The sequence below is a fragment of the Pteropus vampyrus genome, unplaced genomic scaffold, assembly GCF_000151845.1.
Source record: "Pteropus vampyrus isolate Shadow unplaced genomic scaffold, Pvam_2.0 Scaffold141, whole genome shotgun sequence".
Lineage (NCBI taxonomy): Eukaryota > Metazoa > Chordata > Mammalia > Chiroptera > Pteropodidae > Pteropus > Pteropus vampyrus.
Window position 1 is genome coordinate 2,081,316 of NW_011888922.1, and position 26,873 is coordinate 2,108,188.

General features: G+C 43.0%; 2 protein-coding genes across 3 annotated transcripts; one reads left to right on the forward strand and one right to left on the reverse strand.

Annotated features, from left to right (window-relative positions):
* Positions 1 to 1,290: 1,290 nt before the first annotated feature.
* On the forward strand, positions 1,291 to 8,422 carry LOC105297603 (NADH dehydrogenase [ubiquinone] 1 subunit C2). 2 transcript variants are annotated; one of them, XM_023535551.1, is made up of 3 exons: positions 1,291 to 1,594; positions 6,392 to 6,532; positions 8,232 to 8,422. In XM_023535551.1, the coding sequence occupies exons 1-3, from the start codon at positions 1,426 to 1,428 to the stop codon at positions 8,411 to 8,413; spliced, it is 492 nt and encodes a 163-aa protein (XP_023391319.1). In that variant the 5' UTR covers positions 1,291 to 1,425; the 3' UTR covers positions 8,414 to 8,422. The 2 variants fall into 2 exon arrangements, with proteins under 2 accessions (XP_023391319.1, XP_011366669.1); XM_011368367.2 differs by having other exon boundaries at positions 1,295 to 1,594; positions 6,392 to 6,535; positions 8,234 to 8,414.
* Positions 8,423 to 12,057: 3,635 nt separating this feature from the next.
* On the reverse strand, positions 12,058 to 14,938 carry THRSP (thyroid hormone responsive). Its single transcript, XM_011368368.1, has 2 exons — positions 14,383 to 14,938; positions 12,058 to 12,390 (listed from the first exon to the last, which is right to left on the reverse strand). The coding sequence occupies exon 1, from the start codon at positions 14,849 to 14,851 to the stop codon at positions 14,402 to 14,404; it is 450 nt and encodes a 149-aa protein (XP_011366670.1). The 5' UTR covers positions 14,852 to 14,938; the 3' UTR covers positions 12,058 to 12,390; positions 14,383 to 14,401.
* Positions 14,939 to 26,873: the final 11,935 nt, after the last annotated feature.

The window sequence follows — 26,873 nt, forward strand, 5'->3', positions numbered from 1 at the left end:
TTTTCTATAGTGTTTTATTTTCTTTTTTAAAAGGTTAAAAATAAGTATTACAAAAGATTAGCAGTTGTTAATTCTGAGTGGTAGAATATGGGTATTATATTGTTGTTTGTATTTTTTTGTACCTTTTTAAGTTTATTTTTTAAAAAAAGATTGAACTCAGAAGAATGTAGGAGAGAAGGATGTGTAAACATTTAATTATTTAAGTGTTTGCCTAATAGTTCATCTACTATTCAAATTTTACATAATCATACTGTGGAAGATTTTTCGTGGTTTTCATTCTTTCGATATAATTTTTTAAAAAACGGTTAAAAAAAGAAATTTTGTGCAAAAAACCTTTTTCATATGTCATACTGTTTCCATAGGACAGATTTCCAAACGTAATTATTGGGTCAAAGAGTGTGAACATTTGAAACATTTGCTGCCTTCCAGGCAACGGTACCAACATACTGTTCCTTTCGAAAATCCTGAGTGGGTGCTTTTTATAGGCGTAAAAGGTCCGTCCTTTAATTAATCTTAACTGATATTTAATTCTTCCACTTCGGAGATCCATACTTTTGCATTAACCTCTGGTTTAATCTGTGTTTGTCTAGATAAAATGTTGATCCCATTAATAAATGGACCCAAAAAAGAAGACATTAAAATGCTTTCTAAAGAAAGACTATTCAGAGATAGACTCTCCCCAGTATTGGAAGTAGGCGAGCAGAAACTGGACAATTATTTGGCAGAATGTTAGAGAGTCTTTCTTTCTTTCATTCTTCAAACCTTTAAATACCTTTTCCCTCAGCCAACTTCAAGGACCTGAAGACCTAAAGGTGAAATGGTACAGTGCCCACTCTGAATTTCAAAAGTTTGACTAAATGGCCCAGTCCTGGGATTCTCTGAATTCTTTGTTGCTGCCTGAACCTTAATTTTAGGCTTTAGAGGGTGTGCCAGTGCAAATGAACGACTGGAAATCCAGAAAATGAAAACAGCTTTTATGGGATTTTAATTAATTACGTTTCTTAAAGTTTAAGCTCACTTGTGGGTGTTGGATGCAAAGATAAATTCTTGCTGAAGGGACATTCAGGGACGGGAGAGGAAGAAACAATTTCTGGTGGGAGGAAAGCAAACAAAAAAGCAGTATCTGCCAGACTTCTTGTAATTTGGCTCGTTTCTTGTACTCTTCGACTCTGTGGTGCCAGGGTCCCAATACCCCACCAGATGAATTAGCGCCGGCGGGCGAGCGAGCAGGGTGGGCCATTTAGTAGCCCGGAACCTCTTGTGAGGGTTTGTGCAGCCGGGCGCACTGGGAAACATTTGGCGCTGCACCGCCCTGCGCCATGCCCTTCAGCCCAGTGCTCCGAGGAGAAAGCGTACGACGTTGGTCCCCGCCGTGGTTTGTAGCTGGCGGTCTGAGGCCAAGCCTCAAGTAGGAACGGTATCATCATGATGAGAGGACGGCCGGGCCGAGTGCCCTTACAGTTCCTGCCGGATGAGGCCCGGAGCCTGCCCCCTCCCAAGCTGACCGACCCAAGGCTCGCCTACATCGGCTTCTTGGGCTACTGCTCCGGCCTGCTTGATAACGCGATCCGGCGGAGGCCCGTGATGTTGGCGGGTGAGGGCTGCGCGGGCGGGGTCGGCTGGGAGGAAAAGGGGTCGCAGGGCTGCGGGCCAGCTCCACCATAGGCTGCCTGAAGTGCCTCGCTTTTCCGGGCCTTTATAAAGCCTAGCAGGCCCTGCCTCACCTTGTTTAGCGCCTCCGCGCCTCATGAACTCTTCAGAATCCCGCAGAGCCAGAGTGTCATTTGGCTCTTCAGGAAACTGAGGTGCCGTGAAACCCAGGACCCCACAGTGAGTCTGTGAAAGACCCGAGAATGGACTTCGAGCTCCCCTTTCAGTTCGTGCTGTGGTGTGTGCAAAAATGAGTGTTCATTCACTATCATGCACTACTGACAATACGTACATTGTAGCGTTTGATCCTCAAAACACCTTATGAGAAGGTGTTACCCACAATGAGGAAACAGCCTTAGAGAGGTTAAAGCAGCTTGCCCAAGGTCATATGGCTAATAAGTAGCAGAACCAGTTCAAACCAGTGCTTCTCAAACTTAATGTACATACTACTAATAACCTGGCTCTTGTTAAAATGCGCATTCTGATTCTTTAGGTAGGGAGAGGCTTAATGTCAACACAATACCAAATACTTCTGATGCTGCTGCTCTGGGTACCTTACTTTTGAGTAGGACGCTCGAAACCACTGGGCTGTATTTTCTAGTAGTGTGTTAGTGGCATTCTGTTAGTTGACACAGAAGCTGTGTTAAGGGCAGTGGATCTACAAAGGGAAAAGTGGAGGGAAGCTCTAGAAGATGTATTTAAACTTAGCTTTGATTTATCAGGCAGATACTAGAAGAGAGCCTTCCCGTTCCATGGGACTAGTGGGAATGAATGAAGGCAAGAGCCTCTAGTGTAATTATTGAGTGAATATGCAGGGTAGGGCAATAAGGCTACAAAGGATATTAATTAGGTAGATCAGTGCAATTTATCCTCTAGGCAGACAGGAACGTTTTAGCTTTAGATTGCTGCGGGGGTAGGGGGAGACAGATACAATGATCAGACCTGTGTTTTAAAAGGTCAGCTTTGTCAACATTGTGAAGCACTGAATGGAGCCAAGGAATTCGGTTAGTGAGAAAAGCTAATAGAATGGTTCAGGCAACTGGGAATCACCTCACTTGTGCCTCATTTGCCTTCTTCCAGCTATGTGTCATGCCTTCCAGCGATATGTCGCCAAACCTCAGTATTTCCAGTGCTCAAATAGTTCTGAAATCCTGTCTCCTTTGGACATGATCCTACTTCACAGAAAGGAGTGACTTTGACTATTTCTGCCTCTAGGGAGATAGAGTTTTCTCCCTTTTCATTACTACTCCACATTTGCTCGAGCCTGTCTCTTGGTGTAAAGGAAAATTGCTCCACTTTGGAACTAAATGGCCTTGCTCCACTGCATCCTAGCTGTGTCACCTTTGGCTAGTTACCTGGTCAGACAGTTCAGAGCCAAAGTTTCCTCATCTATAAAATGAGAATAATTGATCTTTGCATATTTGTTGTGAGACTTGAGATTTTATAGGTAAAGTACGTGGCACACAAAAGGTGCTGGACAAAGTTCCCTTTCTTTTGTTCTTACGCAAACAGTTTACTTTATATTTCTTCCATATTTACAGAGCTCTTTCTCTGTGCCAGGCAGTGTTACATACAGGATATGCGGGGTTAGAATACTATCCCTGACCTTGAGGAGCTCCTAGTCAGGTCAGGGAGACAGAGAAATAGTCCATTATAGGTCTAGGTGTGACAAATATGTGTTTTGTTGGAAGTCGATGAGCAGAGAGCACTTGGGGAGCACTAAGGAGGTACAGATCGGAGGGAGACTGTTCTGGAGGAAGTAAACGGCTGAAATGTGCATTATATACCACTTAATCTCGTCTCACTGTCAAACACTTTTTTGTGCCTTATCTGGGAGACAGAAGAACATAGTGGTTAAGAGCACATGCTACTCCATCCTACTAGCTTTTTGATTCTAGGGAAGTTAACATTTCTGTGAACTTTAGTCTCCTTATCTGTAAAATAGAGGATTATCTCCCTCTTTGAGCAGCTGTGAGAACTAGATGAGCTATGATGTATATAAAGCGCTTAGCCCAGGACTAGGGTTCAGTTCCTCAATTCCCTGGGTTTCCCTAAGTTGCTTTGGAAAATTTAGGTCTTGAGGACTTTATTGAATTAGTATCCTTAGCAGCATTTATTGAAAGAATATTGTGTTTGTCTAGCTCAATGTGTGGCATATAGTGGTGATTCCTGGCTGTCTTAACCCTCCAAAGATTTACAAACCAGATGAGCATATTAAAAAGACAAATCGTAGTACAAGTTAAGCACATAGAATGATGGGTGTGACAGTTGCAAGGGTGGGAAAGGAGAGCCATGTGGTGGATTTTCAAACTATGGCCCTTAGAGTACCTGGCATTCTGTAAATAATATTGGAATATTCTATCAATCGAATTATACAGATCTTTTTCAAGTTAGCAGAAAAATGTTAAACAGAATTTTTCCTTAAGCTTTTTTCCTATCACTTGTTTTTAAACTCTTGTTGCTGGTTACCCTTACTTGCCCTTAATTTACAGTTAGTATTTAAATATAGTCCACAAAAGTAAATATTTATTGATTTCTAGTTTAATTTATCAGTAATTTACAGCATTCTGCAAAGAACACCATGGCTTCCAAGTTTAGGTTCACTTAGTAAAGGACAGAAGGGGAAAATGATTGTCGAGGGGTTATGTATGTGGTGAGAAAAAGACTACCACTAAAAGAGAGAGGAGTTTAGAGAAATGGAGACTTGGGAGGAGGCCAAGCCATGCCTTATAGGGCTGGGACTCTGGCATCATTTATGGAGTCTTTCTGTGTGAGGGGTAAGGGTAAAGACATAGAAAGTCTGGGTCTTTGTAGTCCAGTGGCACACAGGACAATCCAGCACATTTTGATTGGCTGTGTTGCAGATAACCAGTTAAGGGTAGCAGTGGCTGTTTAGGGTAAGAGACAACACAAAAGAATCCATGTCCTGTCCAGTCCCAGATCATAATAATATTTTACATTTTTGTTGTTTTACACATTTTTCCAAAATACTTTCATACGCATTTTGGGCGGGGGAGGGGTATGTACTACTGCTTTAAGAAAAATAGGATAGGTATTTTCTTTGTTTTATAGATAGTAAATTAACTTGCTCAAGGTCATTCATCCACTTATGAAATGTTTATTAAGTGTTGCCTATATGCTAGTATGGAAAGGTGAATCAAACATTGGCTTTGCCTGGTAGTAGAGAAAGAAATAATTACTATAGCAGTTTACATATTAATAGAGATAAGTTCACCCTTTTAACTCCAGGAAAGTTCTGGGGAGAATTCTTAGCAGAAATGATGTCTAAGTTGAGTCTTGAAAGATCAAGAAGTCATCAGAGAAATAACCAGTGCATGGTATGTAGAAGCATGAAGAAGCTTCATTTGTGTGAGGAATTAAAAGTAGTTCAGTATTGCTGGAGCACAGTGTGCATATCAAGGAGTGTCAGAAGATGAAGATGGAAAGTCAACTCGTGAAGGACTGCAGGAGTTAGGACTCCTTTTGAGCATAATTGAAGGAGAAGGAACCAACAAGCTAAGTTTGTATTTTAGTAAAAATTAGTGACAAGATAAAAGGTGGGATGAGTATGGAAACCAGTTAGAGCAAATGAGAGATAAGTTCCTTGAAGTGAGGAAAGGAAATATTTACAAAGTAGAATTGACAGTACTTAGTGACTGGATGTGGGGGAAGAGGGTAGAATAAAAGGGATGATTACTGTATTTATTATCCAAGACTTGGATTCCTAGGTCAATGGTCTTATTCTCAGACTTAGGAGAAAGAGGTATGAATAGGAAGGAAATGAGTTCATTTGGGGATGTTTAAAATGAACATATCTGTCAAACATTTGACATATCTGTTATTCAACATGAGTGTCTGAGTTGATGTACTTATGGATCCTGAGCACATGGGTAGTAGATAAAACCACAGAAATAAATTAGTTCTCCAAAGCGATATGTGTGGAATAAGATGTGGAGAGCTGGGAGTAAAATTGTGGGGCTTAGCTAGAACATCAGATCTGCAGTTAGCCTTTTTTATTTTTTTTATTTTTGCAGTTAGCCTTTTGCAAAAAATGTCTCCATATATAAAGTTCATACCTCTGGATCTCTTTTCAGACTTTAAATCTTAGCTTTCTCTAGATCATATGATTTGATCCTCTCCGGTCTCATGATAATAGGATGATTTTTTTAATAGGGTAATTTTTAAATAGTTTTTGAATAGGTAATACATGCAAATGGGATAAACTTTAGAAGGGACAAAAGAGAATTGAGATATATTTGTAGTGTAGCTTACTCTTTTAATAACCACTAAATATGCAAATATAAATTGGTATATGGAGACAAACCAGATTCTGTTTAGACCATCTGCTCATCACATCCTGAACAGGGGCTAGAATACAAGTTAGGTTAGGTCTAAAGTTAACTTATTGAAAAAGAAAAAAAGATATTTTTCTGTTCTCAGTCTAACATTCAGGATTTGGTACTTATCTACCTTTTTCCATGAAGAAATTTCTAAAACCTTGGGTTCTATTGATAGTTATGTTTGTAGACTTAATGTTGCTTTTTGTAATTACCAGATTTCTTTAAGAAGAGATCTCAAGGTCAAGGCTATTTGTTCAGAATCATCATATAGAAAAGCCCTTTTTTAAAAAAAAGTTTTAGAAGAAATAATAATAAATTATATATCTGAAATATAAGAATATAATCTTTAATACACATTGACTGATTTTTGCTTTCTTTGAGATTTGTCCTTTGAATTTCAGGTTTGCATCGCCAACTTCTATATGTTACCTCCTTTGTTTTTATTGGATACTATCTTTTAAAACGTCAAGACTATATATATGCTGTGAGGGACCATGATATGTTTGCATATGTAAAATTACACCCGGAGGATTTTCCTGAAAAAGGTATTTCAAGTTAATTGTAGAAAACCTCTTTCTTACTCTGCGTAATTTTCCCTGGCTTATCTTTTCCATGCCTGTGTCTTCAGGTACCTCCTCTATTCTGTTGACTCCTACATCTTTATCTATAGACCAAAATTCTTTTGAATTAGTATATACAGTTTCTGGCTAATTACCTCTGTGTCCTGCTTCAGTGAATGACACTACTGTCCACCTAGGTGCTCCAGCCAGAAGCCTGGGAATCATCTTCAAGTCTTTTCTCTTTCACTTCCCATTAGTCATTATGTCTTATATTCTACTTCCTATTTCTCAACTCTAGACTCTCCTTTCTCTCCCACTGCTACTATCCTGGTTCAGGCTCTGATAATCTTTTGCTTGGACTGTTGCACTTGCCTCCAGCTCACATCTCCCTTGGTTTTACTGAAGTTTATATCTCAGGCTCATTGCCTGGTAGAAACACTTTGCTCATTCCTTTTATCTACCACATTACATACACACAGGTCCCTCATTGGACTTAGCTTCGTCTTTGTTTTTCTAGCGCAGGGCCTACACATAATAAGCACTTAATAAATAATAGCTGACCTGAACTGCACAGAACCCTGCCTCATCCCCTTCATAACTAATTTTTGCCTCATGAAATCTTCCCTATACCACTTTGTACATACTGTACCTTCTTCTTAATCCTCCTCTAGCCTTGTTTCCACCTTGTCCATCTAGCAAATTCCTACAAAAGATTCTTAATCTCAGTGAGGCTTTCAGCCAGCTACAGACAGGAATTTTCTCAGCACACTCTACTTTTCTCTGTTCAACTGTGAATATAATTATAACTCTTCTTTTTGTTATTTTACACACATACACGCAATACAGATGTGCACATACGTGAATGATGAAGAAAAATTTTGAACTCATAAATATAAATGTTAAATATATTTTTCTATTTATGTAAATGTCTAATATTAAACATTTAAATTTCATTAGACCGAATGATGATTTCTAAGGTTCTATTTTGCTCTAAAATTATGTTACTCTGTTTAATATTCCCATAGCCTTCAGTCACATATGTAATGTGTATGGTGGATCGAAAAGATACAGGGATATTTTTGCCAATGAATAGCTCAAAGACTAGTTCAAAGCCATGAATAGTGACTGTATCAGAGATGGGGAATACTCAGAACTGCTGGATATTAGAGCCGGAAGGAATCTTGGGAATATGATTCCTGAGAATGAAACCCAGTGGCAGACCAGTCCTCAGTCCCAGACCTCTGGCTCTTTGCCTTGATTTTTCACTAGCTCCCTCAGTGTATAGCCTCACAGGCTCATTCATTCTGTCTCTGAGCAGTAGATTACTGGCAGTTATGCGAAGAGCCTCACGCACTGATGATATGAACATGGAGAGCTTGACCACCTCAGCTCCAGGCCCCTCCTAGCTGACCTATGTCCATCCCTCCCTGTTCATTTCCTCCTTTATCCCTTCAGTCAGGATCCTTCTGGCAGCATTTTGCCATATGGATATCACCACAGATTTTTCCAAAGTTATTCTTCATTCAGTGAAGCAAATGATCACCAAACCATGGTTGAGGACAAGAAAATGAGAAAATTCTTAAGAGTTTCTATCTGTAAGAATATTAAGTATTCATTTTTCTTTAGGAAATATAATTTTCAAAACAATTTAAAAATAAACCTTTGTGATCTTTTCTTTTATAGATAAGAAAACTTATGGTGAAATTCTTGAAGAATTCCATCCAATACGTTGAAATCTCCAAAATGCTTGTTCCATTTTCACTGATACAGTTATTTCTGAATTTTGTGGAACGTGTTTTCGTGATATCTAAAGTTTATATTAATCTGTGTGTTAACACCTTGAGATTAAAATGGTCACCATGAACATTCTGACTCCTTTTTGTCGTAAGAAAATCATTTATCAGAGAGTGGTTAGTTTCCATTCACCCAATTTTAAGAAGACATCTGACAGATTTTAAAATGGAGTTTAGTTCTAGTTTGGAGTTGGCACACTATAGCCTGTAAGCCAAATCTAGACCACTGTTAGTACAATTCTATTGGAACACAAGGTTCATTTGTTTACATGTTGTTTATGGCTGCTTCCATGCTATAACAGCAGAGTTGTATAGTTGTGAAGGCCTAAAATATCTAATATATGGCCATTTACAAAGAAGGATTGCCTGCTCCAGTTCTAGTGCAAAGCAAAACAAAGCAAGCCAGATTATGGAGGGTTTTGTGAGTCGTGTAGAATAATTTTGACATGATCCTATAGGCAATGGGAAGTCACTAAAGGGTTTTAAATGGGAATAACATGGTCAGGTTTGTATTTCTGAGCTTGCTCTGCAATGATATAACGGGTGGTTTAGAAGTAGGAGACTCAAGACCAGGAGAACGGAAAACTGATACTACAAATGGGGTCTTTGCTTTTAGATGGATCATCCTGAAGAAAGTGGGCCTAGTGCCAACACTCTACAGCGGAGCTCAGTGCAATTAGTAGTAAAAGACACCCTACCTAACTGGAATGAGGTTACTCTCTATGGCTCATCAAATCCAAATGCTTGTCCAGAAAGTTTTTGTTTCCAAGCTCAGATTTATCAGATTAGTTTTTGGAGATTAATAAAATTGTTTCTCTTTATACATGATTTCAAATTAGGAGGCAGTGTGACTATGGCAGTAGATGGTTTCTGGGCAAAATCAGATGAGTTCCATCTCTCAAGTTCCGCTTGTTAAATATGAAATCATGTCTGAGAACGTACTCAGGTCTTGAGAAATTAATAAAGATATGTACAAATAGAAAAATAGTGTAGATGATAGAGGGTTTGTTCACCTGCTCTTAGGAGCACATCAAAGTTGTGACGGAAACAGCAAACAGCAAGCAGAGTCTCCTGGGGTCTAGATGAACAAGCCCTACAACTGGGGAGAGAAATAAGAAATCATCCTGCAAAGGGAGGCAGTAGGACGGGGCAAGGACGCAAGGCTTCCTGGTCTCAAGCAGCTGAGTGGGATGGAGGCTGTGGTAGCTGCAGCTGCAAACGCTTCTTAAAGGGGCCATGTCCAAAACCAGATTTTCGTAGTGAGGGACTCGCTCACTCTGAACACCAGTGCCCGGTCAGCTGCTCGAGGGGCACCAGGGACTTAGAGGGGGACACTGAGTTGTTGGAGTGAGGGCTGGAGGTGAGGTTTTTCTCCCACACAGAAGTGCTGGTGGTATCCATTGTTCCTCTGTTGAGCCCTCCCCACTCCCAGTGTGCGACATAGCTGAGACGTCATCAAATTGGATAACAGAAGTTGCTCTACCCAGAGATTCCCTGAAACTCTGCTCCCTTCAACTTGCATCCCCACCAAGCCACATCCAGTTGTATCCTTGGTGAGTCTTGTGCAACTTGCTGAGCAGTGCCAAGACTCACACTGGTGGCCGCTGACCTTGGTTTCTGGTGTAGCTTCTTGAGGCAACTATAAACACAGCATCTGTGGATTGCTTACTGAATCAACAGGTGGCCCCAGAGGGACACAGGCTGGGGCTAAAACTGGCCTGCTGCTGAACTCTTTTCAGGATGCTAATAAAACCAGAAGACTTAGAAGCATTGCTTAGTACATAGAAACAGACACAGAAAGGCAGCCAAAATAGGAAGACAAAGAAGCAGAAACCATATGAGAAACAGAACAGAGATCCAGGAATAGTGGAGTCAAGCAGTCTAACAGATGCAGAGTTCAAAACACTACTCAATGAACTTAGGGGAAGAATAGATGAACTCAGTGAAAACTTTAACAAAGAGATAAAAAAAAAAAAAACATAAAAACGGAAATGGAAATTATAAAAGAGAACCAGTCAGAAATGAAGATTACATTATCTGAGATGAAGAATATATTAGAGGGAATTAAGAGTGGATGAAGAAGATCGAACCACCAAATATAGAGGATGGGGAAGCCAAGTTCACCCAATCAGAATGGCAAGAAAAAAAGCCAAGAATATAATAATAATTTAAGGAGTCTTTAAGGGACAAAATTAAGTGTAAAAACATCCATGTAATAGGGATACCTGAAGGAGGAGAGGGAGAACAAGAAGTGGAAAAGCTATTTGAAGACATAATGATGGAAAACTTCCCTCACTTGGTGAAGGAAATAGACATACAACCCGGGGAAGCTCAGAGAGTCCCAAGAAAGAGGAACACAAAGAGGCCCACACCAAGACACATCATAATTAAAATGCCAAAGTTTAAATACAAAGAGAGAATCTTAAAAGCAGCAGGAGAAAAGCAGTTACCTACAAGGGAGCACCCATAAGACTGGCAGCTGATTTCTCAAAAGAAACTTTGCAGGACAGAAGGGCTTGGCACAAAATATTCAAAGTGATGAAAACCCAGGTTTTACAACCAAGAATACTTTATCTAGCAAAGTTAATGTTTAGATTTAAGGACAGATAAAGACCTTCCCAGACAAAAATAAACTAAAGGGATTTATCAATACCAAGCCACTATTACAGAAAATGTTGGAGGGATTTCTTTAAGAAGAAAAATCGTGTATCAAAATCACAAATAAAAAATGGTAATAACTACATATCTATCAATGACTACCTCAAATGGAAAAGAATTAAGTGCTCCAACCAAAGGATAGGGTGGCTGAATGGATAAGGAAACAAGCCTACTATATATGCTGCCTACAAAAGACTCACTTCAGATTAAAAGACACACACAGACTAAAATAAGGGGAAGGAAAAAGATATTGCCTTGATGGACCTAGAGGGTATTGCACTAAAGGAAGTAACTCAGATAGAGAAAGACAAATACCACATGATTTCATATATATGCGGAATCTAAAGAACAAAATAAACATCAATAACAACAAAAATGAAAATAAACTCATAGATACAGAGAATATTTTGAGGGCTACTAGACAGGAGGGGATTGGGGGGATGGTGAAATAGGGTGGAAGGGATTAAGAAATACAAATGGATAGTTACAAAATAGTCAGAGAGATATAAAGTATAGCATAAGGAAAATAGTCAACAATGTCGTAATAAATATGTAGGGGGGAAGAGGGGTACTAGATTTAGTGAGGTGATCACGAGCTCTAATTACTTATCTGTACAACTAAAACTAATATATTATTGTATCACCAACTATAATTGAAAAAACTCATTGACTTGTACAATGTAAATATGAGCAACTAATTGTCTATTATATTTCAATAAAGTTGGGAAAAAAGATATGTACAAATATAATGTTTTATTTTTTTATTGCTAGTGCACTAAATAGGTTTATAGTTCACCTGTGCTCAATGGGTACAAGAGTGGGAACCACTCATCCCAAGATACTGTGCTACCTCTTAGTTCTGCAGGGTTAAAAGCAAGGGCTAGAGCAAATACAAAGTGAGAGTAAGAGAAACAATTAGCTTATAATACCAGCACTTAGACTCCAGGGGCTTTTAATTTATCTTGTTTAATTTCTATAACCTTGTGAGGTAGGTAATACTATCCTCATTTTTAGTTGAGGAAATTTAGATTCCAATGGGTTAAACTTGTCCAAGATCACAATGAACAACTGCCAAGGGAGGGGAGGTAAACTTTGGTTGGTCAGATGCTATGCTTTTTCTACCATACCACACTGGCCCTCATGAACCACTGACCACCACCCCAAGCTGGTCAAAGAGGAGTGAGGGGGAGTTGCGAACAGCAACAAGCATCCCAAAGGTGACCCAGTGATGAGTTCACAAGTTAGTGCTCAGAAGGAGGTAGAGAAGCATCCCGGAGAACTGAGTCGCCTCACTTTCAGCTGCAGATCCAGGTCTTTCTGGTCTCATCAGGGCTAGCAAACTGCTCCATGTCTTCGTCACAGAGTCTACCTTCTATCATGTAAAGGGATCTGTGGAGTACAAAAATGTTTAAAAATAAAAAATCAGTATAAATCCACACCACTAAGGTACTGTCACATGCCTATTGAAATAGGAAATATAATGAAAAGGCTCATTGGTGTTGCTTTTAGAGAATGCTGGCAGTGTTACATCACTTTAAGAAAAATCAGGTTATCAGAGCTGCAATAACTCTTCCAGTTACACCTCTAAATTTTACTAACAGAGAAACTACGATGCAGTAAGGTGAATAATTTATCCAAGTGTCAGTGGCGGAGCCAGGATATGAGCACAGGTTTTTTAACTTCTGCCATGACATACAGCCTCCACAAAAATCAAGTTAGGGTGTGTTGAAGCATTGAGGTGTAGAATCGCTGCTCCTATCTTCAAAGCATTTTGACTGGTCAAGGAGTGGGTGTTCTATCCACACTGTCATCCCCAATTTCCTCCTCCATCCCAGGCTGCAGAATTCTGAGGCGCTAATGAATTCACTAATGTAGAGAAAGGGAATTAGATGCAAGTTAGGCCAGGGTTCATTTATCTGGTTCTGCTATTTCCTGAGTACCTTTGGACTCATTTTACTTCTCAGGCCTCCAGTTTTTTCATCCGTGAAAGGGGATGATAATTCTGTTAGATAATTGATATTTGAGTGGTTTTAAACTGTAGAAGTATTTAATTAGTAGTTGTTATTTTCACCACTACTGTTATTATTCAGTTAACTGAAACCCAGAGAAGTCAGATGGCTAAACCAAGGCCACACAGCTCATTAGTGGTAGAACCAGAACTTGACCCCAGAGCTGTTGACCCAGCCCAGTTATATTTAAGAATCTCTGAAAGGCAGTCCAGGATGCCTTGAGAAGAGAGAGAAGCAGGGTTAAAGTTGACAATTTGAGTTTGGGTTTGAGATAAGGGAAGGGAAAATGGCTGAGGAAATACCTGAGCGTAACTCTCCATAGGCTGTGTGTTCAGGTCCCTGTTTATTCCCCTCTATTACAGAGTGGCCTTCAGGCAGAGTATGAAGATAACACATATGGCTGAATTTGGGTGTAATGGAAAGAACACTCAGATCAAATTTGGGTCAAGTCTTGCTTTTGTCCCCTTATTATGTGACTTTCAGTCAATCACTTCATCTCTGGCTTTAATTTCCTTACTAGTAAAATGGGGATAAAAGTCCCGCCCCACATACCTACACTGGTGATTTTGAGTCCCATAGACATGAGTATGGTTTATCACTGAAGAAACAATTTCTGAGAACAGAGCTGGCAGGTGGCACAGGATCAAAACTGGCAGGTGCTATAGCCAAATTTCTCCTATTCTTCACCCAGGAGTAACCACTCACGACTGTACCAGGTCCTCTTTCCATCACCTACCTGGTGCCACCACTTGTTTGTATAGCTCGCTGCCCATCCATACCTCACAACTCTAGCCCTTCTGAGCATAGACATATGGGCTCAGACGCCAACACTTGTATATGTCCTCACAAGAGGGCTTCTCAGTGGGCATGCCTCCCACTGGTGTGCCTGCAATGGATTAGAGTATCAAGAGAGCAGTTCTTAAGCTTTCCATTTGGCTGGCTGCAACCTGGGATGGTCTGAGTAACCCTGCCAGTTGCAGAAATACAGCCTCTCCTAAGTACCTGCATTTGTCATATAATTTTTCATGTTTTGCCTTGAAAAATGTCAAGAAGCACTGCCACACACATAGAATTGACAATTTATCTGAGTAAATAGCCATACCTACTATCAAATGCACACATGCATAAACACATATCTGTGTACATAAGGTACACACTTTTGCTTCTGCCTCCATAACAGTTCATGGTCATTACTCACCAATTCTGGGTCAGGAAAGTAAGGCAGGCCTGGCCTTGGGCCCTCCCAGGTGGTGGTCCCAATATCCTAAAGTGAGGGTGGCTCTATCTGAGACCCAGTAGCACCACTATTTCCCCTCCTCCCCCAGAATGTCCCTCAGTGGACTCTGATACCCACTAGCATGGCTACCATTACCTTCCCTAGAGTCTGAGGCCTACATGGCCTGTCGCATTATCTCCTGGTATGTCCTCGTGACCTCCTCAGCTTTCAAAGTAAGGTGGGTGAGGATGTGATGAAGGCTGGAGAAGTGCAGGTGGAACTGGGCTTCCAGGTCCAGCTGCCCCAAGACCTCATCCTCAGGCTCCTCTGTCTCTGCAGCTTCATTTTCAGCCTCATCGGTTTCACCGCCTGCCATCTTGACCTGCCACTCCTCCCGGGGCAGCAGCCCGTGATCCACATCCACACAGATGGCCTTGAGCATGGTGAAGTAGTTGTAGAGATCAGGCGCCCCAGCCCGGGCCTGGCGCCCAGGCACACTCAGCTGCACATCCCGCAGAAGGCTGGGGAGCATAACCACCTGCTCCATGTTATGCACCACAGCCGAGTACCGGTCCATAACAGTCAGCAGGCAGTTCTTAGGGTAGCTCTTGGTTAGCACCTGCATGGTTGCTTCCTCTCCCACACTGAATTCAGCACACTGCACCAGCACTATTTCTAGGCTGTTTTTTTTATGTCTGGATGCAATGGCAGTTTGACAGGATGCCAAAGCTCAGTCAATGGGTCAACACAGCCCTGTTTTAGACCAATCACAGGGCTTGGGCACCCACGTCTGTATCAGGTGATCCATCTGACCAGGGGCAGATCTGTCAGCCTTCTGCCTGTCGTCATTTCAGCACTTCCTGATGTCTCAGCAAGAACCTAGCTTCTCCTCCACTGGCTTGCAGAGCCAGAGTAACAAGGAAGGTTTTCCCTTTGGTAACTAGTGCACTTGACCCCAGGGCAGTAATTAACTCTTTCAGGTCACCTGAGACCAAGATGCCTCTTGCTGCCTGCTTAGAGTAGCCTCTAATGCACAGTTCACTTCTCCGACCTTGGGTGCCTCAGCTGAAACATGAATGAGGAGGGTTGTGAAATGACCCCGCTTAGTGGAGGGCAAAGAGCACTGAAGTAGGAGCCAGAAGTCCAGTCCTGCAGTTTCCTAGCTGTGTGTTTTGGTCATTTGCAGACTAACACTATTCAGCACCTACTTCGCAACAATTTCTACACTAAGCTTTTACAAGTCATCTCATTTAATCTTCACCACAACCCTCCAATGAATGTTTTAATCTTCCTGTTTTACCAATGAGTAAGCTGAAGTGCAGACAGCTAAAGTAACTTGGCCAAGGTCCCATTGGAGCTGGGATTCCAGCTCAGGACTACCTCCATTCTACCTCCGGTCAGTGCTCTAGACATATATGAGGTGGCATAAGTTATACAGGTTCACTGGGTCCATATCTTTATCTGTAAATTTGAGGTGTTATTGTGAGGATTGAATGAAACAAAGCTAAAGAAAATGCTTTGTAAGCCACAAAACACAGTCCCAAAATGTATTATCTGTGCAGATTCTAGATTCACGCTGGGATCCCTCCCAACTCTAACCTGTAACTCCAAAAGTTACAATGCTTCTCTTTTCCTATTGACCTAGTCCTTTGGCCAATGTCTAGGAAGACAGTAATCCTTTTCGTAGTCATATTATCATAATTAAGTACTGACTTCGTTATATTTCTTATGAGATAACCAGGAAAATGAGGTCCAGAAGGAGGATCGAAGTTGCCCAGCAAGTTAGTGGAGGAAAACAGCAATTGTCCCTCTCACCATGTGCCCCTTTATGGGCCTACTGGGTACTAGCTGCAGGTGACCTGCATTAGACAGTTGACTTACCTCTTTGGAACAGAGGGCAGCCAAGTTCAAGCACCTGCTGTGATCAGCGAAGCTTCCACTTTAACCCTTTGTGTACTATAAATTGTGGAGTGGAACAGAAAGCACGGGCTGGCTCTTCATCTCTCTGGCTGTGTGGCCCTGGGCTAGTCACTGCTCTTCTCTGAGCCTCAGCTTTCTCCTCTGTTCTAATAATAAGAGGAAGCATTGATTGAGGGCTTGCTATTCTAAGCAAAGTGCTTAGAACAGAACTCAATCCTCCCAACAATTATATTACAGAGAAGGAAATTGAGGCCTAAGAAGGTAAATAATTAGCCTAAGAACACACACTCTTAGTTCTAAGGCAAGGAGGAGTTGGGGTGAGTAATAACTCCTATCCATAAGTCATTATGAGGGTTAGAGACGATGTTCGTGAAATATCTGGTATAGTCCAAGACCTCAGTAAATATGCACTGCCTTCTGGCACTTCTCTTTTCTTACACTATGCTCTTCCAATTCTTCATTTATTTCTCCATCCTAGGACTTGCTACACACATTTTGGTTCATTTTGCACCTGTCCTAGGGCCCAGCCCTGCAAATACTTGGTGGGTACTGACTGAATAGTGACCATTAGATTCACTTCTTGATACATTCTAGGATGTTTGGTCATAGTGTCCAGTCACCTTGACAGGGTCCCCAGCTTGGTGGGAGGCCTTTGGTAGGTGAGGGAGTCCACGTGGCTACAGCCGCACACGGCCACCCGAGAACTGCGTGCAGCTGCAGGAGCTCAACACCACCTTGTGGGCCTGAGTCTAAGCTGAGGCTCCTTTCCAGTATGACTCTTAGGGAAGGAAAGTATGCTATGCCCCCGTCCTGACAGTCTTCATTCTGCAGGGTGCTGTCCCAATACTTTATTGCAAACAAAACTGTTAGAAGACACATTAGCCCAGAATTATCTCCATCAGTTAGCAGGATAAAGAATTTGCATAAAATTGTTTCCTAAACTATGCGTGGAAAGAGCAAGTTTTCTAAATTAATAGATTAAGTGAACAAATTTAATTTTAACAGCTTACTTAAGTAAACATTTGGCTAATTCATTTCCAGCCCTAAAACATTTTTTTGTTTGTTTTCGACTTTTACTGGGAAAAACATTCTTAAAATGTGTTCTCCTCAGGAAAATGGAGCATTCCTTGTGTTTGAACATCCAGGATGGCTGAGCAGTGGGTGTGGCCAAAGACCATGAAGCTGGACATTGTAGCCTGTCACCCAGCCCACCTGTGAACAGGCTCCCTGAGCACCAGTGTCCACAGCTGTAAAGCGAAGGGTTTGGAGATCTCTGAAGGGAAGGCCCTTCGAGCCCTGGTTGTATAACTCCTTCTGGATCCACGGGCAAGTCCCTAAGGATATTACCCTGCCTTAGTTCTTGTGTTTTTAACCCAGTCCCGGGGTCACCAACCCAGAACTGGAAAACGTGATGTGCTGTCTGTGCACAGGGCTGGGTGAGCTGACCCTGGCATGACAGGCAAGTCAAGAGTGTCCCCCAAGTCGGAGCCTCCTTCTTTTTTCACCCAGTGGCCTGGGCCTCCCTGGGCCGACCCTGCCTCACCTATTTAACTAGGGGCTAAGCTTTGTTAGGGCATCTCCAGCTCAGACTTGGGGGGGACTCCTCCTGAGCACATGGCCCCTGGGCCCCACTGTGTTTGTATCTTAATCCCCCTTCAGGCCAGTCTATTCCCAGACCTATCCCTGGACCTGGTCCAGGGAGATTGTGTAAGTGCCACATGAGTGACTAAATGGGTGTGTTAGTGGAAAAGGGAGAGAGTAAGCGAACTGGTAATTGGGGGAATAACTGAGCTGTGTCGGTGAGGAAGTGCAGAGGAGTCCTGGGAAGGAAGGAGAGGAGGGTCCACACCACCAGAGCTATCTGGCCAGCAGGCTACCTGGCCGATGGAAAGCTCTGGATAAAATGTTGCTGAATCAGCAGCTGCCAGTCATCTTGGGTTAGAATCCAGAGAGCAAGGATCCAAGTGGATAGACTCAGACAAGTTCTAGGAGTGGGGAGAGGAGGAAAACAGGAAAGAAGGGATGTGGAGTCTTCTTGGGGGAATGCAGTGGAGCAGGGCCCCATGGACTCAGGTATTCCTGCTCTCAAGATGCCTCATCCCAGGGTTGGGAGGTCTTCTGGTCCATCTGAGCACTGAAGGTGGGGAATCCTAGCAATGGAAAGGAGGGAATTCGCAGAAGCTGTACTAAATCTCAAGTGTCATTCAGTTTCCTCAGTCTTTCCTCCTGCCCTTAGGTGGGGAAACTGAGGCTGGGTAAGGCACTTCACTGGAATGGCCTCTGCAGAGCTAGCTGCCTGTGGCCTCATGCACCAGGTATCTGAATGGCCCATCTCGGACAAACTGAACTGGCTCCAGATAGACTGGCTCCAGATGGGCAAGCACCAGGCCAGGAACACCATGTGAATGTGGTACAAGGGGAAGGATGATCACATCGTGCCCCAGGGCTGCCAGACTCCAAGCAACCCTAGCTGGGCTTGAGCCCAGGAAGCTACAGAAGGGACTCAGACAAAGGTTGCAACGAGTTTTCTATCTTTAAAAATGATTTTTATACACACACATATCACCTGATAGCTATAGGCCTCGGGGTGTTTTTCTTCTCATTGTCACTCCAGCCCTGACCCACTGGGGAACACATGAGGTCAAGAGTCAGGAGCTACTCCACCTGCCTTCCCCAGTCCCTGAGCCCCTGCTGCGTGCCCCTACCCTCTGCTGAGCCACAAGACCAGGAGAAAACAGGATATGGTCCCTGCCCTCCAGAACTCGGCTCCCTCTGTATCCTGGGAGACCTCATGGATTGAGAACCTACTGTGTGCTTGCACTGTGCTGGGCCTGGGGCTATAACAGGACATGAGGCAGACAAGGCACTCCACTCAGGCAGTTTATATCTAGTGGTAAGAAAGCTACGATGAATATATATATGCCCAGATAAATATGATGATATCACATTGTGACATGCAATAGGAAGAAAATACAGTAAAATAATGAGCTAGAGCCTTGCTACTACAAGTGTGGTCTGAAGACCAGCAGCATCTAATCACAAGAGAGCTCATCAAAAATGCAAGTTCTCAAGCCCTGCCCAGCACCTACAAATCAGAAACTGCGTTTTAACAAGGTCCCCAGGAAATGCCTATGGCCAGGGGTCAGGAATTCACTCCAAACACATGATTAGTACCCCAAGGAAGAATAAATATCTGTGTTGAGACCTGAATGTTCTCAGCTTCTGGAAGATCTGTCTTTCAGGCAGAGCGAAGAGCCAGTGCTACTGATCATAAAATAATCTCCTTAAAGGCACACCTAATTCACTGGGTGACCTTAGCAAGTCACTCCAACTCTTTAGAACTGTTTCCCACCTGGAAAATTGAGGAGTTAAACTATTTTATTTATTTATTTATCTTTATTTTTTAGATGAGGCAACCCTTGGTTGACCTCACAGATTGCAAAGACCTTGTCAGTTTACAATAACTTATTTTTTTATTTTTTACACCTACAGCACCTGGTCTTCCTAGGTAGTCTCCCATTCAAGCCAGACCTAACCCTGCTTAGCTTCCAAGATCAGCTGGGATCGGGCTTGTTCAGGGAAGCACGGCCATAGACTGAGGAGTCAAACTAAATAGAGGCTCTTTCAAGGTAAAAAAAAAAAAAAAAAAAATCCTCTAAATAGAGAATTTGGGACATCAAGAGTCAAATGGCCAGGTGTGGCAGGGCCCTCTCTTTGGAATCCTCAGGTCACCCCTGGAGGCCCAGCCAGGACTTTTCTTTTACTCAGGAATATGGATATCTTCGCTGTTCAGGGTATCCACCACAAATTCTACTGATACAAATGCTTTGTGTGGCTAGCTGACCAGAGGAGACCCCGGAAGCTGGCAAGTCTTCTGGTTCAGCTTCCAGTCCTGATTCCTCCCTGACACATCCCATTCTCAGTTCTGAGAAGACCCAGTCCTTCCTCTAGCTGATGCAACAAGCTCCCAGAGCAGCCTAAGGGCTCTGGGCTTGCTGAATAGTAAAGAGAGGGGCTGAAATGTCAAAAAAGTGCTCCCTAATCGATTAGTCACAAAGGTCTGGATTACTAGAGCTGGATATACTATACAGATCCTGCAACCCAACCTCTACTTTACTGATGAGGAAACTAAGCCTCCAACTTATATTTCCAGTCATGTTTTGTTCACTCCCCTGAAAGGACTTCACGGGCCATATATATCACTTACTATAAGGCTATGATATTTTAAAATGCTGTGACAAGACTAGTCACTCATACTGATAACATGTCTGTCTCTCCTCTACCTAGGAGCCCCCTGAGGGCAAGAAACAGGTCGAACTCTTTTCTATGACTCTAGGAGCTCAGGAAAGTTTCCTGTTTGTTGGCTGAAAAGAATGAATGAATGAAAACTGTGGGAATCTGTCTTCCTTTGGTGTGCTTCCCAGGTATTTCTTTACTTCTTCCTCCATTTCATTAATTGAACACATTTTTACTGAGTTTCTATTTGGGAATCCTGGCCACAGAGGGTGCTCAGAAGGGAGGCTGTCAACGCCAGCCCCAGGGTTCCGGAGAGCTCAGAGATGGTGGGGCCTTGGCTCAGCCGCCTCCTTCTGAGATGGCCAGTCCTGACAGAGGAGCTCCAGGAATCATCCCCCGCTGGAGGGATCTCTTATTCTGTTCACAGGGCTGGCTCCCAGGCTGGAACACAGGCCAGAGTCCAGGACCCCCTCTCCACCCTGGACAGATGCTGGTGGTCGGGGGCTTGGTTGGGGAAAGAGGAGATACTGATCAAGAGCTATGAGCTTATTGACAAAACTAGGCCCATGAACACTCTTCTTCTAGGCCTTCTAAGCCTCTCAGCCCTCCATTCACCCCTAGCCATCTTGTGGGGGCTCCCTCCCTTTCCAGTCAGGGCTTCACAGTGACTTCTGCTCTGGCTTCTCCATTAATTTCTCCCTACACAGTCAATAGTCCAGTGGGACAAGGGCTCACCCTCCCTAGCTCAAATACCTTAATAGTTCTTTGTATTACCTTCCAATAGCTTCTGAACAAATCACCACAAATTTAGTGGCTTAAAGAAGCACAAATGCACTATCTCAATTCCCAGAGGTCAGAAGTCCATAACGAGCCTCTCTGGCCCAAAATCAAGGTGTCAAAAATAAGTAAGTGAGTGAGTGAGTAAGTAAGTAAGTAAGTAAGTAAATAAATAAATAAATAGATAGATAGATAGATAAATAAATAAATAAAATCAAGGTGTCAGCAGCTCTATGTTATTTCTGGAGGCCCCAGGGCAGAATCTGTTTCCTTGCCTTTCCCAGATTCTAGAGGCTGCCTGCATCCCTTGGGTCATGTCCCCTTCCTCCATCTTCAAAGCTAGCAATGCCTTCTCCTACTGCCATCTCTCTGGTTCTCCCTCTTCCAGTTACAAGGACTTTTATCATTACATTAGGCCCACCTGGATAATCCAGGATAATCCTCCCATCTCAAGGTCAGTTGATTAGCAATCTTAATTCTATCTGCATCCTTAATTCGCCTTTGCGTTGTAACCTAACGTATTCACAGATGCCAGGAATTAGGACATTATTATCTTTGGGAGCGTTATTGTGCCCACCACACTCCTCATCCCTTTCATTTTGTTTTTACATGCCAGGACATTTCTTTAAATAAAATTTTGTACAGAAGCCTAATGAATAAAACAAATTGAGAGGAAATTAACTTGGCTGAAGCAGGATGAAGGAGGCTATTGCTGCCTCCTCTTGACCATCTTTCATTAGTCCCCGGGTCACCTCCAGAGAACCCAAGAGACTCCACAGAGCGCAGCTGGAAAACCACCAGCCAACACCAAGCCTTATCCTAGCATTCAAGGCTTTAACTAGCCTTTCTGGCCTTATTTTCCACCACCAGGTCAACAAACCCAAGCCCCACCTCTGGGCCAGACTCTGGACTAGGCAGGAGGGACACCCTGATGCCTAGTCCCATCCCCCAGGAAACTCAGAATCCAATGGGTGAGGAGGACAGACAACTAAGCAGGCTCCTTCAACCTAGTTGAGTAAGTACCACAAGAGAGGTGCTTAGGGAAGCTTCCTGAAGAAGTAACAACTTTGTGGAGTTTGCAAAGCAGAGAAAGGTAAGAAGAATCTTAAATGCAGGGTGGTAAGGGGAAAATGTTTATTTCTCTCTATAAATAGATAGATATAGCTATAGATACAGATATAGATAAACTATACATGCACTGTCTACTATATATGTACATACTATACAATACTTTAGAATGTATATCAAAGTATATATATAACATATGCATCCCATATAGCATATATCTAATAAAGGATCTTTATTACAATTTTCTTGGTTTCATGAATCTACATATTATTTTTGAATACAAACATATATAGTAAATAAAAATTTGCATGGGAATGAAAACATGAATTTAGGAGCCATCTCTGAGGAGCAAGAGGAGTACATGGGTACTTTATATTTGTTAGGTCTTATTTCTCAAGCTGAGTGATGGGTACATGGATATTTATCTATTTATTCTCTAATATTTTTGAATACATTATGTACTTATAAAAAAAGGAAAAGGAAAGCGGAAAATATTTTCCAGGCAGAAGTACCAGCCTGAACAAAAGCAGAGAAGTGAAATAGCAAGAATACTAATGACTCCTCAATATGACCTCACTCTCCCAAACTCCACAATAATTTTTTTTAAATCTTTGTTCCCTTTCTTCCTACCTCACACCCTTTTGCCCAACCTCACCTCCAGTGGCTGACCTTTCTAAAAAGATCAGTCCCCTCCTCTATTGGATTGGGTCTCATCCCAGTTGCAAGCCCACACCTCTCTTCTGCTGGTTCATTTCATGAATGCATGCACGTCCGGGCCCAAAGACTGCAGACTCGAGGAAGGCTGAGCGGAGTCCAGCCCCAGGGCGCAGCACCCATGCGGGCGCCGGCTCCTGCACCTCCTGCCAGCAGGGGGCGCTGCGGGGCAGGACCTGAGCTCGGCTGGCGCCGCCGCAGCGCTGCTCATCTCAGCAGCCCGGAGCAACTAGGACCCTGAACGCCAGTCAGCTCCCCAAGGCTCATTGCTCGCGGGAACACATGAGTTTCCAGGCGATTATTGCTCCCCTCGTTTTGATAGAGAAGGGTTGGCCTGTGGGAGAGAGAGTGGTAAAAAATCCTTTCTTCGTTCCAAGATCGTACTCCCCAGATAGTCGTCACGAATGTTTTGTAGCTGTTTACAAAAGAGGCTTGACTCAGCAATTGAAAAAGCACAGAGCCGATTTCTTTCTTTCCTGCCACTGTCCTTTCACACGGATTCTGTAGACTCATTCTATAGTGTTCCTCGGCAGGTCCCCTAGCTTTTCTGAGAGTCTCCCTTTTTCTCTCAGGTAATTTCAACTTGTGAATAAGCAGGCCAATGTTATAGCAAAAACTCCACCCATCCCTCCCTCCATCCTGTTCCGGCCATCTCTCGCGGAGACACCTGCTGCCCGCAGAGGTAACTGGGCATTCTCTCTCCCTCGCCTCTCTCTTCTGCTCCTCCTGTTCTTCCCCCGGCTGCCCTAGGCTCTGCAAAGGTGGTCCAGCTTCTCAGTTTAGGGTCAGTAACTCTAGTATTGTTTCTGCCTCTGGGGCCTTGGCTGAAATTCTAAGGTGCTTGGAAAGGTCTTTGTTTACACCTTATTACTTTCCAGCCTTTGCCTGAGAAGGGTCTCTAACCTCAACCCAGAAGAGACCTCACCAGAGGATTCATCCAAAGCACAAACCTACGAATACTCCCTTTTGTAAAACTCTCTCCAGCTGCTCTGGGGCTCTGGTAGGCATGCTGCAGTCAGCATCTCGGGCTTTACAAACACTTCAGAACCTCGCACTTTCTCTCATATCTTTGCCCTTCCCCCCACCAGAAGAGTTCTAGCTCTGCTTCTCCGCTTGGCCTACTCCTTGTGGTCTTTGAAGACCAGAGTCAGATCTCTTTCAGGAAGCCTTCCCTGACACCCCCTTCGCTGCGCTTCCACAGTCCTTATTACAAAGAGTGTTCTGTTGTAATTACCTTGACTGGTACTTATCTCTTTGCTTGATTCTGAGCTCTTTGAGGGCAAAGTATTGTTTTTGTTGAGTGTGTCTTAGTTTTTTATATGAAAACACCAAAAAGAAAGTCAAAATTACCCATAATCTTACCCCTTATTTTTGATATCACAGGAAAGACAAAGAATCTTCCTTCTCCTGCCTATCCTGCCAATCCTATCTCCAGCGATGGCCACTTTTAATAGGGTAGTTTATTTTACACACACACACATACACACACACACACACAATTTTATAATTCTACATCTTGGTCTGCAGTTTTCATTTTTATTTAACAGGTTATCTCGGGTGTCTTTTCGTGTTAGTGCATGTGGTTCCTCCTCATTCTTTTTTTTTTTTTAATTGTATGTTATATATATTCATATATAACATAAAATTTGCCAATTTAACCATTTTTAGGCATACAACTTAATGGTATTAATTACATTCACAATATTATGCAACCATCACCACTATCTATTTCTAAAAATTTTCATCACCCCAAACAGAAACTCTGTACCCATTAAGCAATAACACCACCCCCTCACACACACACAAACACAACCCCTGGTAACCTCTAATCTACCTTCTGTCTCTATGAATGCCTCATCCTTTTTTAATGGCTGAATATTGTTCTACAGTAGGAGATATCATCATTTATTTAACTATTCTTTACTAATGGACATTCAGTGTGTTCCCAATTTTTTGACAACAAATGCTGAGCATCACGATTACCTTCAACATGATGGTTCCTGACCCCCATTCCCAGATATTCTGGTTTAATGAGGATGAATGGGGCCTAGGAATCAGGATCTTTAAAAACATCCTACCTGGTCATTGCACTGTGATGTGAGACTACACAATGAGAAACACAGCTGTGGGGCCTGGAGCCATTCCTGGGTCACCAGCATCCAGCCCTTAGCCTGCCCACAGAGAGCAGGTTTGCTTCTTAGAGCAACATCATGAACTCAGGTGCTCCTCCTCAGGCTCTGCGACCACCTTCCCCAGGCTGTCCTGGTAAGTAATTGGGCACAGCATGCTGATCCCTGGGGTGAAAGAGAGTCTAAGGGAAGCTTGATGAAGTTTGTGTCCCAGCCTGGAAGCCCTGAGTCACCTTGGTTTACCAGGTAGCCCCCAATTCTGTGATCTGTTAGCTTTGTCCTTAGTGGGAGGCAAACTCACCACTCATCCAGATCCAGACCTACCAAGGAAAAGGCTGCCTTATCTACCCCGGGGAAATTATGACTCACACAATGGAGTGGTAGGTGGGCGGAGCACAGAGAGACTCCAGAAGAAAGCGAAATGAGACAGAAACAAGGCTAGATTCTGGGGATGAGGGGTGGAGATTAAAAGGTGAAGGACAGATAGTAGAGAAAAAGAGAAAGCAAAGAGACACACAGAGACAAAAGAAGAAGAGCTAAAGAAGAGTTAGAGAGAAGGTACAGAAAGGAGAAGCGCAGGAGGATGGAGAAAACAGACAGGAAAGAAAGAGAAAAGGGAGGGGGAAGTGAGAAGAAAGACAGGAGAAAGAAACAAAACATGGAGCAGAAAGTAGGGTAAGTTCTTTAGCTGGTATTTTGGATTAGTCCAGAAAGAAATGCTTGTACTTCAGATCCCAGGAAGACCTGTGGTGGAGATGGTCTGGTTTGGTTCTCAGGCCCTGGCTATAAGCCAGCTTACATTTTCAGCCCTTGCCTGCAGCTCTGGCAGCCCTGGGATGGAGGGTCAGACTCTGAACCTGGGGCAAAAACAAACTCAGGGGCAGCTGCACTCTAATGGTGGACACAGCCTTCCTAGTCACTAGGCAACAAAGAATAAGATCAAAAAGGTGCATATTCCTTGCACAATGCCTTAGCTATAAAGGATGCTTGTTATAGTGCTGTTTATAGTAAAGGATAAAAAAAGGAAGAAATGAAATGTGGCTTAATACATTTGTGATACATTCTCACAACACAATGTTATAGAGCCATTAAAAATAGTGATACAGAAGAACCCTTAATAATAATATGGAGAAAATCCTCATGATACTACATGGAAAAAAATAAGTATATACATGTTTAAATTAATCTTTAAAGTGGTATGATATGATTGAAATTTTGTTAGTCGATATGTGTATAATGGGGCGGCACAACCTCTACCCTGGCTCAGAGTCTTCTCCAAGTTCAGTTCAGTTTAACCCTGTGCTGAGTGACAGTTGTTTTTTGATAATCTCAAGCCCTATTCTCTCCCTTCTGGGGAAATTGCCATTAGAGTCTTGTCAGGGGGGTAAGTCCTAGTCCCTGCTCCCACTACGAAAACCCAAGTGATTGGATTCTTCTTCTACCTGCCCCTGGTATAGTCAGGGGCCTGCCTGTGACCAGCAGAAGTCAGCCGGTTCTGCAGCGTGATCCCTGTCGGACTCCTGCCTCTGGGCCCCACGAGCTCCTGGTCCCCACCCTCTGCCAACATTGATAGTGTTCTAAGAAATTCTCTTTTTGTTTAAAGAGCTGGCATTGGCCTCTGTGGTTTACCACCTGGCGCCAGGACTGAAGCTCTGGCTGTGTTTAGCAGCAGAGTTCTGCTATCACTACCCACCCTAGGCATGCAGAGCCCCTCCCTTCTCTTGGGCTCAGGTGCCCTCGAGCTGTCAGAGAAAGTGTCTATGTGGGGTAATAAGCTAGGGCTGCTGAACTGGGGTTGGGCAG